Genomic DNA, 13,540 nt, shown 5'->3' with positions numbered 1-13,540 from the left:
CTGTGGTTCTGAGGCCACGCAGGCCAGGAGCCCAGCAAAGGAGGGGCGCGGCGGCTCCCCCAGGTCAGCGGCTTGGGGGAAATCCTTTTCTAAAGAAAGCGGCGCAAACCCGCCTCCGAGAGGGAGCGAGAGTGCCCAGCTCTCCCCGCCTCGGGCTGGGCTTCTTCTCTGCCTCCCTCCCGTCTCAGGCCCCGGGGAGACAGGAGAATCCCGGCCCGCCCGGCCGGCAGCTGCACCTGGAGTAGAGGTAGGCCATCAGCCCCAGCGGCGTGCCTGCCTGCAGGACGCGGGCCTTGCGCGGCCGGCCGCTGCGCGGCTGCTTGCTGACGTTGTAGAAGATGAGGGAGGAGGACTCGTCCAGGGGGCTGAAGTCCGGCGCGCCGCCGTGGGCCGCGGTGACGTTCACCAGCTCGGGCAGGGCGCCGGGCTCCAGGGCCCACTGCTCCGCGTACAGGACCTGGGGGGAGGGTGTGGGCGCCGTGGCTGACCTGCTGCCACCAGTGTGCGCGGGACATGGTCCCCGGCCCCCTGCCCCGGGCGGTAGTGCCGCCTGCGGCCCTGCAGAAGTCAGGGCCTGTTTTCAGTGGGTGCCCGAGGTTGTGACTGCAGGGAACCCTTGGCAGTGAGGGCGGGGCCGGGCGTGCAGGGAGACTTGCCTGCAGGTACTTCTTGACCAGCACGAGGAGCTGCACCTTGGACCTCATTTCTTCCAGCTGCCCCTTCAGCTTGGACAACATGGTCTTCACCTCGGAGCCTGCGGGCGCGACACAGTCAGCACCCTGAGGCCCTCGCCGTGGGCGCCCCGCGACCCTGCGCACCCGGCCCCACCTTTGCTCCGCTTCTCCTTCTGTAGGAGCTTCTGGTAGAACTTGAGGGTCTTCCGGTAGGTTCTCTGCTCCATCATGAGCTGCTGCTCCAGCTCCTGCAGAGGACAGGGGGGCAGGGCAGGGCTGTGCGTGGCCTGTGCTCCCCTCAGACACACTCCGTACCCCCACACTGGACCCACACGGAATGAAGTCACGGAAAACACGCCACATGTGGGCGCATGTGGCTCACGGCAGAGCCTGCGAGGACAGCCCGTGCAGCAAGGCTTGTGTGTGGAAGTGGGGACTGGGGCCCCCCGGGACCCCAGGAAAGGCTGGGCTGAGGCTGGTGGTGAGGGAGGGGCCATTTCAGGAAAATATCCTTTGCTAAGAAGTAGATTCCACTGACCCAGGCGGCCAGAAAAGCTGGGTGGCTGGTGGGCCACCGCCCTCTGTTAACTGTCCCCCCAAGAACTCCAGGCCCCACAGGCCCCCAAGACAGGCTGGCAGGTGGAGGAGGGGTGGGGTCAGCGTCCTATGTTAGGAACTGTCCCTGCCTCCTGGGACCCAACCCTGTCCCCTGGGGGCCTGCCCTTCTGGAGAGTTCTACAGACATCACCTCCATAGGGAGGAGAGGACCTACTGGGACTGCAGCTCCTTCAGGCCTCTCTGGTTCTGGGATTAGCCGCAGGGTCCAGCCAGGTCCCTCCATGGTCCCCCTCCCCAGGCAAGCCCACCGAGGCCCCATCCCACACTCGGGGTCTGCGCTGCCTGGCAAATCCACACGTGCAACAAGACCCCTCCCCAGCCCTGCAGGTCTGCATGGTCGCCTCTCCTTGAAACACCGAGTGCTGCGGCTACCAGAGGGCACGACCCCCCTGGGTGCATCCCGTGTGTCTTTGGTAGCCCTGCTTTGAACCAGAAGCTAGAATATACCCAGCCACGCGGACCTGTGGCCTGAGCTGTTGCCCAGGTAGGGTCGAGGGCAGAGCGGGGGCTTCGGTGTCTCAGCTCCGTGAGGGCAGCTGCCACAAGGCCTGTAACGTTCCTGGCGGCACAGCGGCCACGCTTCTTCCTGGAGAATTTGTCTTCAGGAAAAGGGTGCCCGTCCTCCCAGGAGGAGCCACAGGCTTGTCTGGTGGGGTGGCTGCTACCATGGTCTCCACTGTCCTGCGGACTCAGTCTGGGTGCCCCTCACGCAGAGGAGGGGCAGGGCCGAGCGTTAGAAGGGACCACAATCCAGACGCGGCCCCTCCTTTCGGGGGCAGGCACAGCTTCACCCAGCGAGCGGCCTCCAGGCTGCAAGCCCAGGGCTGAGGAGGGCAGGTTCTGGGGTCTGACTGAGCGAGCCCTTGAGTTGTGGGTCTTCGGCTGGGACGGTGAGGCCCGCCCCTCCTGCAGGGCGGGGGCAGGGTGGAGGGGCTGTGGCGGGGGCTGGGTGGAGGGACAGAGGGTCGGGGCGGCGAGGGGCCCTGACTTGTGGGGAAACGGCCTCCTGCCAACTGGGCTCAAGGGGGCCCAGGCGCTGAACACACCACACACAGGTGTGCTCACCCGGGAACAGGTGTGTCCAGGTGTAATGAGCTCGGATCTGAACGAGCGCCCCAACCTGCTCGTCCTGCAGCTGTGGCTCGCCTCTGTTGGTGGAATTGATCGCTGAACAATTCTGCAGATTGGAAAGTGCCAGCGGTGTTTTCATTTGCATGTTTGAATACTCAACTGGTGGCTGTCGCCTAGGGCTGGCTCCTTCCACGGCTGCCGGCTTAATGACAGGGAGGTAGACAGCCCCCCACAGGGGGGTCAGAGCTGGTCCGAGCCCCCGGCCCGGGCGGAGCACATGTCCCTCTGCCCATCTTGCTGTTAGACCAGGTCCCCAGAGACCTGGATCCTTCTCCAGTTCAGTCGTGTGCCAGCTGCAGGGAGGCCCACATGGGGACACCTGCGGGAGCCGGGCGCTCCGCAGCAGTGGCCTTCATTTTCCTGGGACGGTGTTTTGGAGGAGAGTGTGGGCTTGGACGTCACTCAGCCTGGACCCCAGCCTGGCTCCCCCACTTCACAGCTAGTGGTCCCGGGCACCTACACATAGTGGGGACAACACCAAGACCTGTGTGTGTCAGGCAAGTCCCACCAGCCTGGGAGCCCCTGGCCACATGTGGCATCTCTAGTATTGAACAAAAGAAAATGTCAGTATCTCCATCATGTGGCCACACTTCAGGTGCTTAGGAGTCACACTCGGCTGGTGGCCACTCCATGGACTGTGGAGACTGGGAACACTCCATCGAGGAAAGTCTTGTCCGATGGCATGGGCTGAGACATGAGGTGGTCCACGCTAGTGGCCCTGAGTGTTTGTGGTGGGATGCGTCCTATGGTCTCTGCACACGTGGTTTGAGCGAGGCCCGAGGGTCCCGCCGCCCCCTCCAGCACGCGGCTCTGGGATCCTGGCCCTTTGAGGAGCGTGGTTGTGACCCTGGCTGATGGTCCCACAGCCCAAGGACAGGACAGCTGGAGGCCCGTGTTCCAGGACACGCTTCCTTCCTGCGCTGTGTGGGAGGGCTGATTGTCCCTGTCCTCTGTCCAGACGCTGAGGTCGACACCCCCCGGGAGCGGGTCTGTGGACACAGGGGCCACGGGGCGCGGCTGCCGGTTCCTGCTGACTTGTTCTCGGCCGGCGTCTCAGGAGCCTCGGTTTGTGAAGCTCGGTGTGAAGTCTGTCAGCAACACCTAGCGCGTTATTGCACCGCAGACGGAGCCTCGGAGAGGGCCATTCTCTCTGACTTCAATGGCAAGTGTGTGGATTAAAATTCACACGCCCTCTGCGGTGACAGGAAAGGAAGTGCTCGCGCTGGCAGCACCCCAGCGGGTACGGGGAGCCTGGCCGCAGGTGACTCCGGCCGGCTGGGTCCCCGTACAGTGCTTAGGGTCACCTGAGTTTAGGTGTTTCCGGGCCTGACCTGACGAAGAGCTTTCTCACGGAAGTGAAAGAGCATTATTTTATTAGAGAAATAAACGCGAGTGGGTTGAGGTACCACTGAGGCCCAGCGGCTGCTGGCGTCACACGGTGGCCGAGTGTTGGGGAGCAAGGAAAACACATCAGAAGGGGGTGGGCACAGCCAGGAGTCACAAGAGGAAGGGGCAGACCAAAGGCAGCCCACCCGCCCAGACATGGAAAACAAAGCCTGTCCACCAGCAGGCAAAGGAAGCCGGGCGCAGGGATGGGGCATCGCAGTGCGGGGTGTGGGGCACCCGGCCACACCCATGGCAGGTGCACCATCCGCTCACACTGGGTGGACAGGAGCTGCCGTGTGGGCCGGTGACGGGTGGACACACACGGGTGACCTCGGCGCCCTGCCTGGGCCTGGGTCACACTCGCTGTTTGGGGGTAGCAGCTGTGAAATGTGTCCACTGGTGGCTTTAGGCCCCCCGTGTTTAGGCCCCTCCAAGGCTCCTGTTTTGAAGCCGACACAGCAGGTTCTCAAGGAGGAACTTGAAACTGTGGCCACAGGCCGGCGTCTCCCCAGCCCACCCACGACGCAGAGAGGGCCCAGGAGACTCACCTGCCTGCACTCTGGTTCCAGGAGAGCCGTCTTCCCAGGTGAGCAGGAAAAAGGGGAAAATGAGGTCACTGCTGGCTGCCTGCCCACAGCATTTCCCCCAAACCTCCTGCCTCCTGATGCTGCCCCACAGCAGCCGCTCACAGGGTCAGGGGGCCCCGCCCGGCTCCCAGGGCTGGCCTGTCCCCAGCGGCATTTCAGAGATGGGAGGCCCAGGCGTCCCAGCCATGGGCTCACGCCCGGTAAGAACAGACGCTGCCAGCAGGATCTTTGCCCTGAGCTGGCCTCAGTCCACCTTTAAGCAGAATCTAAGTGACGTGCAGAGCTCACCAGAGCGTGCATCTCCCTGTGAGGGGGCCGCCACCCGAGGACGACACATGTTGAGGACATGCCCGATCCGCTCGGACCAAGCACCTGACAGGGAGCCCATGGGAGCTCCCCCCCTCCGCCGCCCATAGCTGTCCATGCGGATGTGACTGCCACCAGCGGAGGTGACCTGTGACGTCAGAGGGCGATCTCTGACAGTGCGGTACACCTTCACTCCCAGCACCCCACCCTTCTGTGACTGTCGTCTCTGAGGGACAGGCACTGCTGCCCCCACTCAGCCCCAGGCCGCGGGGCGCCCGTCTCCCAGGCAGCGGAGGTCAGTGTGACGGCGCCGTGACACTGGCAGGGACACTGGACACCTGGGTGCGGAGCTGAGGGGAGGACGGGGGGCCGCCGGGTGCCGCCCAGCAGTGCGTCTCTGCGGACAGACCCCGCTGGCCGACACCTGCAGACTGCTTCTGCCCTCAGGTCCCCAAGACGCTGCTTGTCTGCCCCTTCGTTGTCCTTGACTGACAAATTTTTTATTTTGAAATTTTGTACGGTGACAAAATATATAGAGCATAAAATTGGTCATTTTAATCACGGCATTAGGTACACGCAGGGCCGTGCAGCCACCCCCTGAATTTCCCTGTCTCCCCAGACTGACACTGACCCCATCAGAGACTCTCTCCCCACTCCTTCCTCCCCAGCCCCGGCACCTCCACCTGCTCTGTCCCCATGGCCCTGACTCCTCAGGGATCTCGTGGGAGGGGCCTCACGCAGTGCCGACCCTCCGCTCTGCTCAGTCCCTGAGCACAAGTCCTCGGGACCCCCCCCCCCCGGCTGTGGCAGGGGTCAGGTTTCCTTCTGCTTCGTCTGAAGGCTGAGCGGTAGGCCCCGTTCATCCCTCGAGGGACACCTGTTGCACCTTCTGGCGACTGTGAGCAATGCTGCCGTGAACACAGGTGTGCGCCCGTCGGTGTGAGTCCCTGCTGGCTGTGCCCAGACGTGGAACTGCCGTCTTCCACGGCCGCTGCCTCAGTTTACCTTCCCACCCACAGTGCACGGGGGTCCGATCTCCAGGTCCTCATCAACGCCGTTTTCTTCTGTTTGAAAATTTTATTTTTTATAATGGCCATCTGAGTGGGTATGGAGTGGTATCTCGTGGTTTTAATTTGCCTTCCCCCAGTGACTAGTGACGCTGAGCGTGTTTCCTGTGCTTTGTAGCCATTTGTAGTTTTTCTTTGGAGAAATGTCCACTGAAGTCCTTCCCTCGTTTTTTAACCGGCTGTCTGTCTTGCCGTTGTTCAGTGTGGAATTTTTAGCATAGTCTGTTTCAAACCCTGCAAATGTTTGCACCCATCTGTCCTTGGATGCACAGAAGCTTTTAGTTTCACCGAAGCCGTTTGTTTATTTTCACTTTTGTTGCCTGTGTTCTTGGTGTCATAGTCAATAAATCGTTACCAAATCTGGTGTTGAGAAGCTTCCCCCTCTGTTTTCTTCCAAAAGCTGTAAAGGTTTGGTCTTTATGTTTGTTTTTTTTTTGGTTAGTTTCCGTGTACGGTGTGAGGTAAGGGTCCCGTTTTCCCGGTACCACTTGTTGAGAAGACGGTCCTCTCCCCACTGGGTGGTCTTGCCCCCTGGTCAGAAGCCATGTGACCAGATTTCTGGGTTCTCTGCCCTGTCCCTCGGTCCATGTCTGTCCCCACGCCAGCACCACACTGCCCTGGTTACAGCAGCTCTGTGGCCAATCTGAGGAGCGTGAGCCTTCTGCTGTTCTTTGCCACGACTGTTTGGGTTACTCGGGCTCCTTGAGATCCACGTGAATGCTGGGGTGGGTCTCATCTTCTGTAAAACGCACCCCTGGGCACCTGTCCCGTTAAACGCAGCGGGCTGTGTCCGTGTGGATGTCTGAACAGCTGTTTCTTACTCTGGGTTAGACTCCAGTGCTGTGTCCTTTCTTCTGCTGGTCACACTGCTCTAGGTGTGGCCGCTGGGAGCGCCTGGTGGTCCCTGTGACCTCGGGCACGCCTGTCGCTGTGCTCCCCACGCTCCGGTTCATCTTGTTCCCCGCGGCAGCCCCAGACCCGCTGCTTTCAGAGGAGCCTGGGTCCTCAGACTGGAGGACGCTCGCTGTGAGAGGCCAGATCTGGGCCCTGGGTGGCGGCTAGGGCGTCACTGCCTCTGGGCCATCAGCGTACTGAACTAGGACACAGATGCGAAGTCAGGCAAACCGCCCCTCTCGTCGCAACCGCTCGGCAAACACTCTGTCCATGACCCTCACGATCCTCCAACATCAGGACAGCCATGCCTGGCAGGACCTGACCCACGTCGGTGACCAGGCCTGCTCGCCTTGGGTTGTCATGAGTGGCGGCCGTCACAGGTGGCCGGCGCTGCCCCTCACCCTCCGAGGCTGAGCTTCCTCTGTGGTGGGAGGAGTCAGTGCCACTGGCCGCGCTGGCCTCCGCTGCTCCGAGGAAAGGCCGCCACAGGACGAGGACACTGAGCAGTCCCGAGCGGGCTGCGCGCGCACGTGCACATCAGTGACAGGAAGTGGGCGCCAGGAAGCGGAAGGAAGTGGACTGTGTCGGGGCCAGGAGCCCCGCTCCTCCTGGGCTGAGCTCGGGACCCCAGCAGCGACATCCAGCTTCGTGTGGTCTCAGGAGCTCTGTGCGCCCCGTCCTGGGCACGGGGCATGAGGCACTGGGCCTTCCTCCCCGGGGCCAGGGGCCCAAGTCCTGCCCCGGGCACCATGCCGGGCCCAGTGGTCTGGGTGCCTGAGACGGCCCAGGCCGGGGCGCTGCCTCCGCGCAGCCTGGAGCCCCATCCCCACGTGGCGCATGCCAGGACTGAGCAGGGGCTGGGCTCCTGGCTGGGACTGAGTGATGAAGGGATGCTCAGACAGCGGCGGAAGGTGGACAAAAGACACTGGGACGCTCAGACGGGGCCGAAGGCCAGCAGACGCACTTGCCTGTGGCTCGTGGCTTGGAGGCCTGACCACTGACGGGTTCCCTCCGGTCTGCCACCCCAGGGACCACGGGAGCCAGGCCAGGTGGACTCGGGCCCAGGCTCGCCTGACTGCCACGGCAGGTGCTTCTCAAAGGGACGGGCCAAATGGGCCTGGAGGGAGCCGCACCTGCCGGAGCCAGAGCCACGGCCCAAATCTGACCGAGCTCGCCGGGATGCGGCAGCTTCCCGCCTGGCGACCACGTGCTCTGACAACAAGGGCAGCAAAGCCATTTGCTTCCCCAAATGTGGAGGACACATGCCCATGAGCACGGGAGGGCGCCCTGGCCAGTGTTCAGGTCGCTGGGGGTGAGTAGGCACCAGGAGTTGGGGACCCGGGGTGGGGCCCGTCACCAGTGAGACTGGGGCTTCTGCTTGGACACGGGCCTCCCACTCCCCGCCGTGGGCTGCGGGCCCAGCTCTCACCGGGTCTGAGGAGCCGGGGGCCCCGCCAGCCTTCCGCGCCCCCAGCTCCGCCACGTAGCTGTGGATGTCAGCTCCGAAGCAGTCGGCCTCGTAGAAGGCACTGCTCCAGCCGGGGCTGCAGCTCTGGAACTCGGCCGGGCCGGGGGTCGCCTCTGGGCCCCCCTTCTCGGGCCTGGCCAGCTGTGCGGCTGCCTCCAGGTCTGAGGCCGCTCCGGCCTGCCGCTGCTCCTCCCCGGCCTCTGGCAGCTCCTGCCTCTCGGCTTTTACTGACTTCTGGGGCCGAAACCCCACCTCCAAGTTGCCCCGGCAGAGCTCATCGGAGTCCATGTCAGACAGCGAGGGTGGTGGGCACGGGGCTCTGCCGCTGGGCGCGGCTGGCGTGTCCTTCCCTGCAGAGGACGGGGGGGGGGGCAGTGGCCGCAGGTCATGGGAGAGCCCACTGTGGACTGTTTATGGAGAGGCTACATGCACCCTGCTGGGGGTGCGAGGCCCTTTGGGGTGGCCAGGTGGCCCCATGTCTGCTCCAGAGGGTCCTCAGGGTCTGGGGTGGGGTCTCAAAAACCAGCTGTCACGTGGGGGTGAAGCTGACTGTGGAGGTTCGAGGGAACCCTGACCGGTGTGCAGCCAGATGGACATAATGAAGAGCCTGTCTGTCTGCAGGGAAGGTCAGAGCAGGTGAGGGGGGATGAGGGCCCCATGGCTACCTGGGTGCCTGCTGGGCGGGAAGGAGGCCCCCTCACAGTGCAGACGCCACGGGGGGGACATGGAGGAGAGCCACCAGAGTGTCAAGAGGAACCCGCTGTGGAAAGTGACCCCGGCCCACGCCCCTTACCTGCTTCGAGCAGCGAGGGCCGTCGGTTGGAGGGAGAGCAGCCGCTGGGTGCGCTGGCCCGGCCGCCACCCTCCGGCTGTGGCCCAGCCTCCTCTGCGGCGCTGCCACAGAGAGGGGGACGCTGCAGGCTCTGGGATTTCACCTCATGACCCCAGCTCCACAGGTCCCCTCTGCAGCGCCTCCCAAGGGAAACCTCCCTCGTACTAGACGCCCCCACCCCCAGCGGGTGGCTGTGAACACTGGGGTCTGGCACACGCCCACTTAACGGGGGCTCTGCTGTGGGCAGCTCCACCCGCACCCACACTTCCTGGGCCGACCTGACCTGCTGTCAAAGGCACCCCTCCCAGGGCACACAGAGCCCTCTGGGGAGGCTCCCCTGCGTTCATTCTGGGCCCTAAACTCCTGCCCCGAGGTCATGGGAGCGTGTGGCCCGGCAGACAGAGCAGTGCGTGCGCCTCACGTGAGGGTCTGTGACGGGGGGCGGGGGGAGGCGCGGGGGCTGGGCTGATTGGCATGTGGACCCGAAGGTGCCCCACAGCCCCCACAGCGGAAGCTGAGCTCCTGCCTGTCCTGTGGCAGCTGTGAGGTGACCTGGCGGGCAGGGCTGTGTGTGGGGGTGGGGCAGGGGCTCAGGGCTGGCCTGGTTACCGCCCGCAGCCCCCCCGCCCCGTTGCCCTCTGCAGCCCTGGGGCTGGTGGGTCGGCCTCGCGTCCCAGAGCAGCAGGGTGGTCTGTGGAGAGGCGCTGCAGGGGCGGGGGGTGGGGAGAGGCCGAGGGCGGAGGCAGCTGCCGCCCTCCTGTGGCCGTCACACACATTCTAACATCAGGAAGGGAGCTGTCACCAGCGCAGACCTGGATGACGGGGGTGGGGCAGACGCCGTTCCCTGCGGGGACCTCCCTGGGGACTCCCGGTCATCTGTCTCCTCCAGCCAGTCCCTGAGCAGGAAGATGTCCCTACTGGTCCCCGGGGACACCATAGGCCCCCTTTTCCTCCCTAAAGGAGCCAGGTGCTGGAATGGAAAACTGGAAGCAGGGTGGGCTTCAGGCCACGAGGGGCCCTCGGTGGGCTGCCCCGGTGGGGGGCACAGAGCTGAAGGCCGAGGAAGGGAGAGAGCAGCCAGCACACACAGAGGATCTGCCTCGGGGACCCAGGAGGGGCCCTTACCTGCTGGGGGGTGACGTCCTCCCATTCACCACCCGGAACAGACTCTGCAGCAGCTTCTCTCCCCAGTAGAGGTCACAGAACTTCTCAGCGACGGCCCCGCAGAAGGTGGCGTAGGTGAGGTCTTTCAAGGCATAAATATACTCCCCTGGTTGTGCAGAAGGGTTAGGGCCCATTAAAACGTGGACGAGCACTGTTGGGGGTCCTCACACTTTCTGCAGGAACAAGGCTGGTCTCAGGGTCTGGGGTGGGAGGGTGGCCGGGTCTGGGACCCTCCTTCCTGCCAGATGACCCCCAGGGGACCTGGCTGTGCCTCCTGCTGCAGACGGGGGAGTGGGCCCCACTTTGCGGTGACTGGAGCCCCTCACGCCAACCCTCCTCCGCGCACTGGGCGTCTCCCGGCCATGCCCCAGTACCCATGATCAGCGCCTCCAGCCCGTGGTCCAGGTAGCCGTCGAAGGCAAACTCCTCCTGGATGAGGCGCGTGGCCTCCTGTAGGGATGGGCAGGCCGCGCTCTTCGGGGCAAGCAAGGCGTCCGCACTGGATGGACACAGCTTGTGGTCTGCTGGCCAGGGTCGCTCGGGGCGGCTGTCTGGACTTGCCTTGGCCAGGGAGGGGCTGAGGGGGGCTGCCGGGGGGCCCTGGGGCTCCTGGCCGGGGCCCTTGGCAGCCTTGCTCCGGGGCGGCTTGGCTGGGCGGCGTGGGCCGTGGCGGGCTGCGGTGGGCCCTGGGGTTTGGGGCCCGAGGCTGCAGGAGGAGTCTCCAGGAGGGACCTGCTCCTCTGGCCCTTGCTCCTGGGGTGGCTCCTGTGCCTTTGGGGGAGGGGCTGGGGCAGAAGATTGGGGCATTGCTGATGAGGTGGGAGCTGGGAGGCAGGAGCCCCCCTGGCCTGGCTTTCTTGGTATCAATTCTCTGGGGGGTCCTGGGGCTGGGCCCCCTGACCCCGGACCAGGCGCCAGCGGGTCAGGTGTCTCTGAGCTGGTGGCTGCTGCCTGGGCCTCAGGAGCTTCCTTCCCATTGATGTCCTGGACCAGCCTGCCTGTCCCCTCCTCTGGCCCCTCGGACCTGACAGGCATGTTCCTGTGAGCAGGAGACAGCACTCAGGAGGGGCTCCTGGACCCAGCCAGCTCCCAGCCACACCTGCCACTCACCTGGCCGCACCTGCCTCTGGTGCGAGGACAATGGGCCTGAAGTGCGTGGCTTGGGAAGTGAGAGCAGCGGGCAGCTCCGAGGCCACTTCGCAGCTGGGGGGGTGAGTGGGCACCGGCCCCTGCACAGCCACCAGTCTGGTGTCGCCGCCGGCCCGCACACAGCCTAGAACAAACTTGGGGTGAGTGTGGAGGGGAGGCTCCATACCATATTAGGCCGCAGTGGTTCCTTCAGCCATGAGGGGTGGTGGGACCCCTTCCACATACCCCCAAGTACAGTGGGACCTCCAGCCCCCCAGGAAGAAGATTTACGGAGGGGCAAGCCCAGGGCGCTGGTGCCGGCAGGGAGGGCTGAAGCAATGAATCCCCTACGGACGGAGGGGTCGGTGCCACCGAGACAGGACGTAGTGGGCTCTGTGCAGGGCCCTGGGGCAGGGCAGGAACTGTGGGTCGGCAGTGAGGACGTGGGAGGGTGTGGGCTGGAGCCGCTTCTCTGGCGGCTGGTGACATGGGAGAGAATTGGGGCCGAGGCCTGAGTGACCGGCCGTTTAGAAGAGACGGAGGCAGAGACAGGGGAACGGGCTGGTTGGTGGCCCGGTGGGGACCAGATGCAGCATCACACCTGGCAGACAGCAGGGTCGTTGGGCAGGGCAGGCTGGTCCCAGGGGCACCCACCTGAGCTGGGCCTGGGACGGGGCGCCGCGCCGGGGATCAGCTCAACCTCCGGGAATGTGTTTTGGAGACTGATGGTCTCTTCCTCCTGGTAGACCTGGGGCAGAAGGACATGGCCCCATCGCGGCGACACCAGAGGCTGGGTGCTCAGTGATCCCTGCGCCCCAGTTCCGCCGACTCAGAGCGCGTCTGCTTCTCTCTGGGGCAGGAGCCTGCCGGGGCACTTGTGTCCCGATTCGACAAGGTTTGATAGTTTTTAGGGCACGGAGAGACTATGCACCGCCCGAGACCCCCGTGTGCCCGTCTGCTGTCCGAGGGACCCTGACACGCCTGCCTCGGGCAGCCCCCCAGGAAGCTGATGGGAGTGTGTGTAAATGGTGCAGCTTCCAGAGGGTCTGTGGGCAGGACGCCTGGTCACCACGATGGGAAGGCTGAGAAGGGTTTCCCTTCCCTGCGCTCAGCAAAATGAGCAGTGGAAACGAGATGCGTCCTTCCCGGGGCCCCGGGGTCAGTTCAGGGCTTGCGCCCGAGCCTTGGACGTGGCTGCCTTACCTCACAGGTAGAGGCCCTCAGGTGGGCTAGAATCTCCCCGCTGTCCATGCCTCGCTGCAGGAGGTAACTGCCGCAAACCTGAGAGCAAGGCCACAGGCCACGTGTCTGACACACAGAGCCAGGCAGTGTGCACACACACAAAACCACCCCCAAGTCTGAACCTAAAACAGAGCGCCACCCCAGACAACCCCAGTGAGGGGATGACGGCGCCAGCAAGCCTCGGCCACTGAGACGGGGCCATGCACAGGCCCCTGCGGGGTCAACGCTGAGGAGGCCTCCGGGCCCCTGGGCTCTAAGCAGGTGTCTGTCCCTGGATCTGAGCCTCCGCAGGAAGCAACGCTTCCCCGCTCTGTCTGCAAGCTCAAACGCTCCTGTTTCTGGGGGGCAGGCAGGGCCTTGCACCCCGGCTGCAGCCCCAAAGCCATCCCCTCTCCCCGTCTGCATGTGGCCTCTCCTTCCGAAGGCCCCAGGTCAGGGAGGCAGCAGCGGGGCTGCCTCTGCACCGGTCACTTGGAAGGAGGGCCAGGACCCAGCCCCGCGGCTCCAGTTAGGACGCGGTGAGGCAGCGGGAGGACGCAGAGGAGGTGTGGGGGTGCTCGGGGCCCCATTCCTCAGACGGGGCCCACAGCAGGGGCGTCTGGGCTGCCCAGGACACCCTGCCTGCTCTCTGGCCCGGCGCTCAGGGGCAACGCCGGGGCGGTGGGCCCTCCCCACCCAACGCCTGTTTCTCCTGGAAGCCAGAAGCCACCTCCAGCGCCCCTTCCCTGTGAGCACTGCAGCTGGCTACCTTGATGGCCTCAGCCACAGATGGCCGCTCCTGGGCGCTACGTTGGGCCATTTCCAGCAGGAGGGTCTTGAGCCTGTGCGGTAGGGCCAGCTTGTGGTCTCTGGGGACGCTGAACTTGGCCGCCGTCCACAGCACCGCGGCCACACAGTACACCGAGGCCTGGGCAGGAGAAAAGCCGGCCGTGCTCAGCAGACCGGCCCCTGTCCCCAGGGAGCCGCCCCTGCTGGGACCTCACGGCACCTCCATGGAGCTCGGAGCCCCCCGGCTCACAGGTGCATGTTTAACATGTGCCCAC

At 64.6% G+C, this 13,540-nt stretch overlaps 1 protein-coding gene across 1 annotated transcript in view; it reads right to left on the bottom strand.

Annotated features, from left to right (window-relative positions):
* Window positions 1–13,540, bottom strand: part of KNDC1 (kinase non-catalytic C-lobe domain containing 1) — a 46,414-nt gene that overhangs the window by 11,945 nt on the left and 20,929 nt on the right. Inside the window, exons 10-21 of the mRNA XM_090278808.1 lie at window positions 13,246–13,404; window positions 12,459–12,536; window positions 11,910–12,003; window positions 11,238–11,400; window positions 10,502–11,166; window positions 10,089–10,233; window positions 8,925–9,025; window positions 8,093–8,481; window positions 4,358–4,387; window positions 829–922; window positions 657–754; window positions 237–457 (exon numbers count right to left, since the gene is read on the bottom strand). Of these exons, the coding sequence (XP_090134934.1) occupies window positions 237–457; window positions 657–754; window positions 829–922; window positions 4,358–4,387; window positions 8,093–8,481; window positions 8,925–9,025; window positions 10,089–10,233; window positions 10,502–11,166; window positions 11,238–11,400; window positions 11,910–12,003; window positions 12,459–12,536; window positions 13,246–13,404 (2,237 nt within the window). The remainder of the gene's footprint in view (window positions 1–236; window positions 458–656; window positions 755–828; window positions 923–4,357; window positions 4,388–8,092; window positions 8,482–8,924; window positions 9,026–10,088; window positions 10,234–10,501; window positions 11,167–11,237; window positions 11,401–11,909; window positions 12,004–12,458; window positions 12,537–13,245; window positions 13,405–13,540) is intronic.

The sequence above is a fragment of the Furipterus horrens genome, unplaced genomic scaffold (genome assembly GCF_987537825.1).
Source record: "Furipterus horrens unplaced genomic scaffold, mFurHor1.1.pri manual_scaffold_5, whole genome shotgun sequence".
NCBI lineage: Eukaryota > Metazoa > Chordata > Mammalia > Chiroptera > Furipteridae > Furipterus > Furipterus horrens.
Note: the sequence above shows the minus strand (reverse complement) of the source record. Positions and strands in the feature narration are given on the sequence as shown.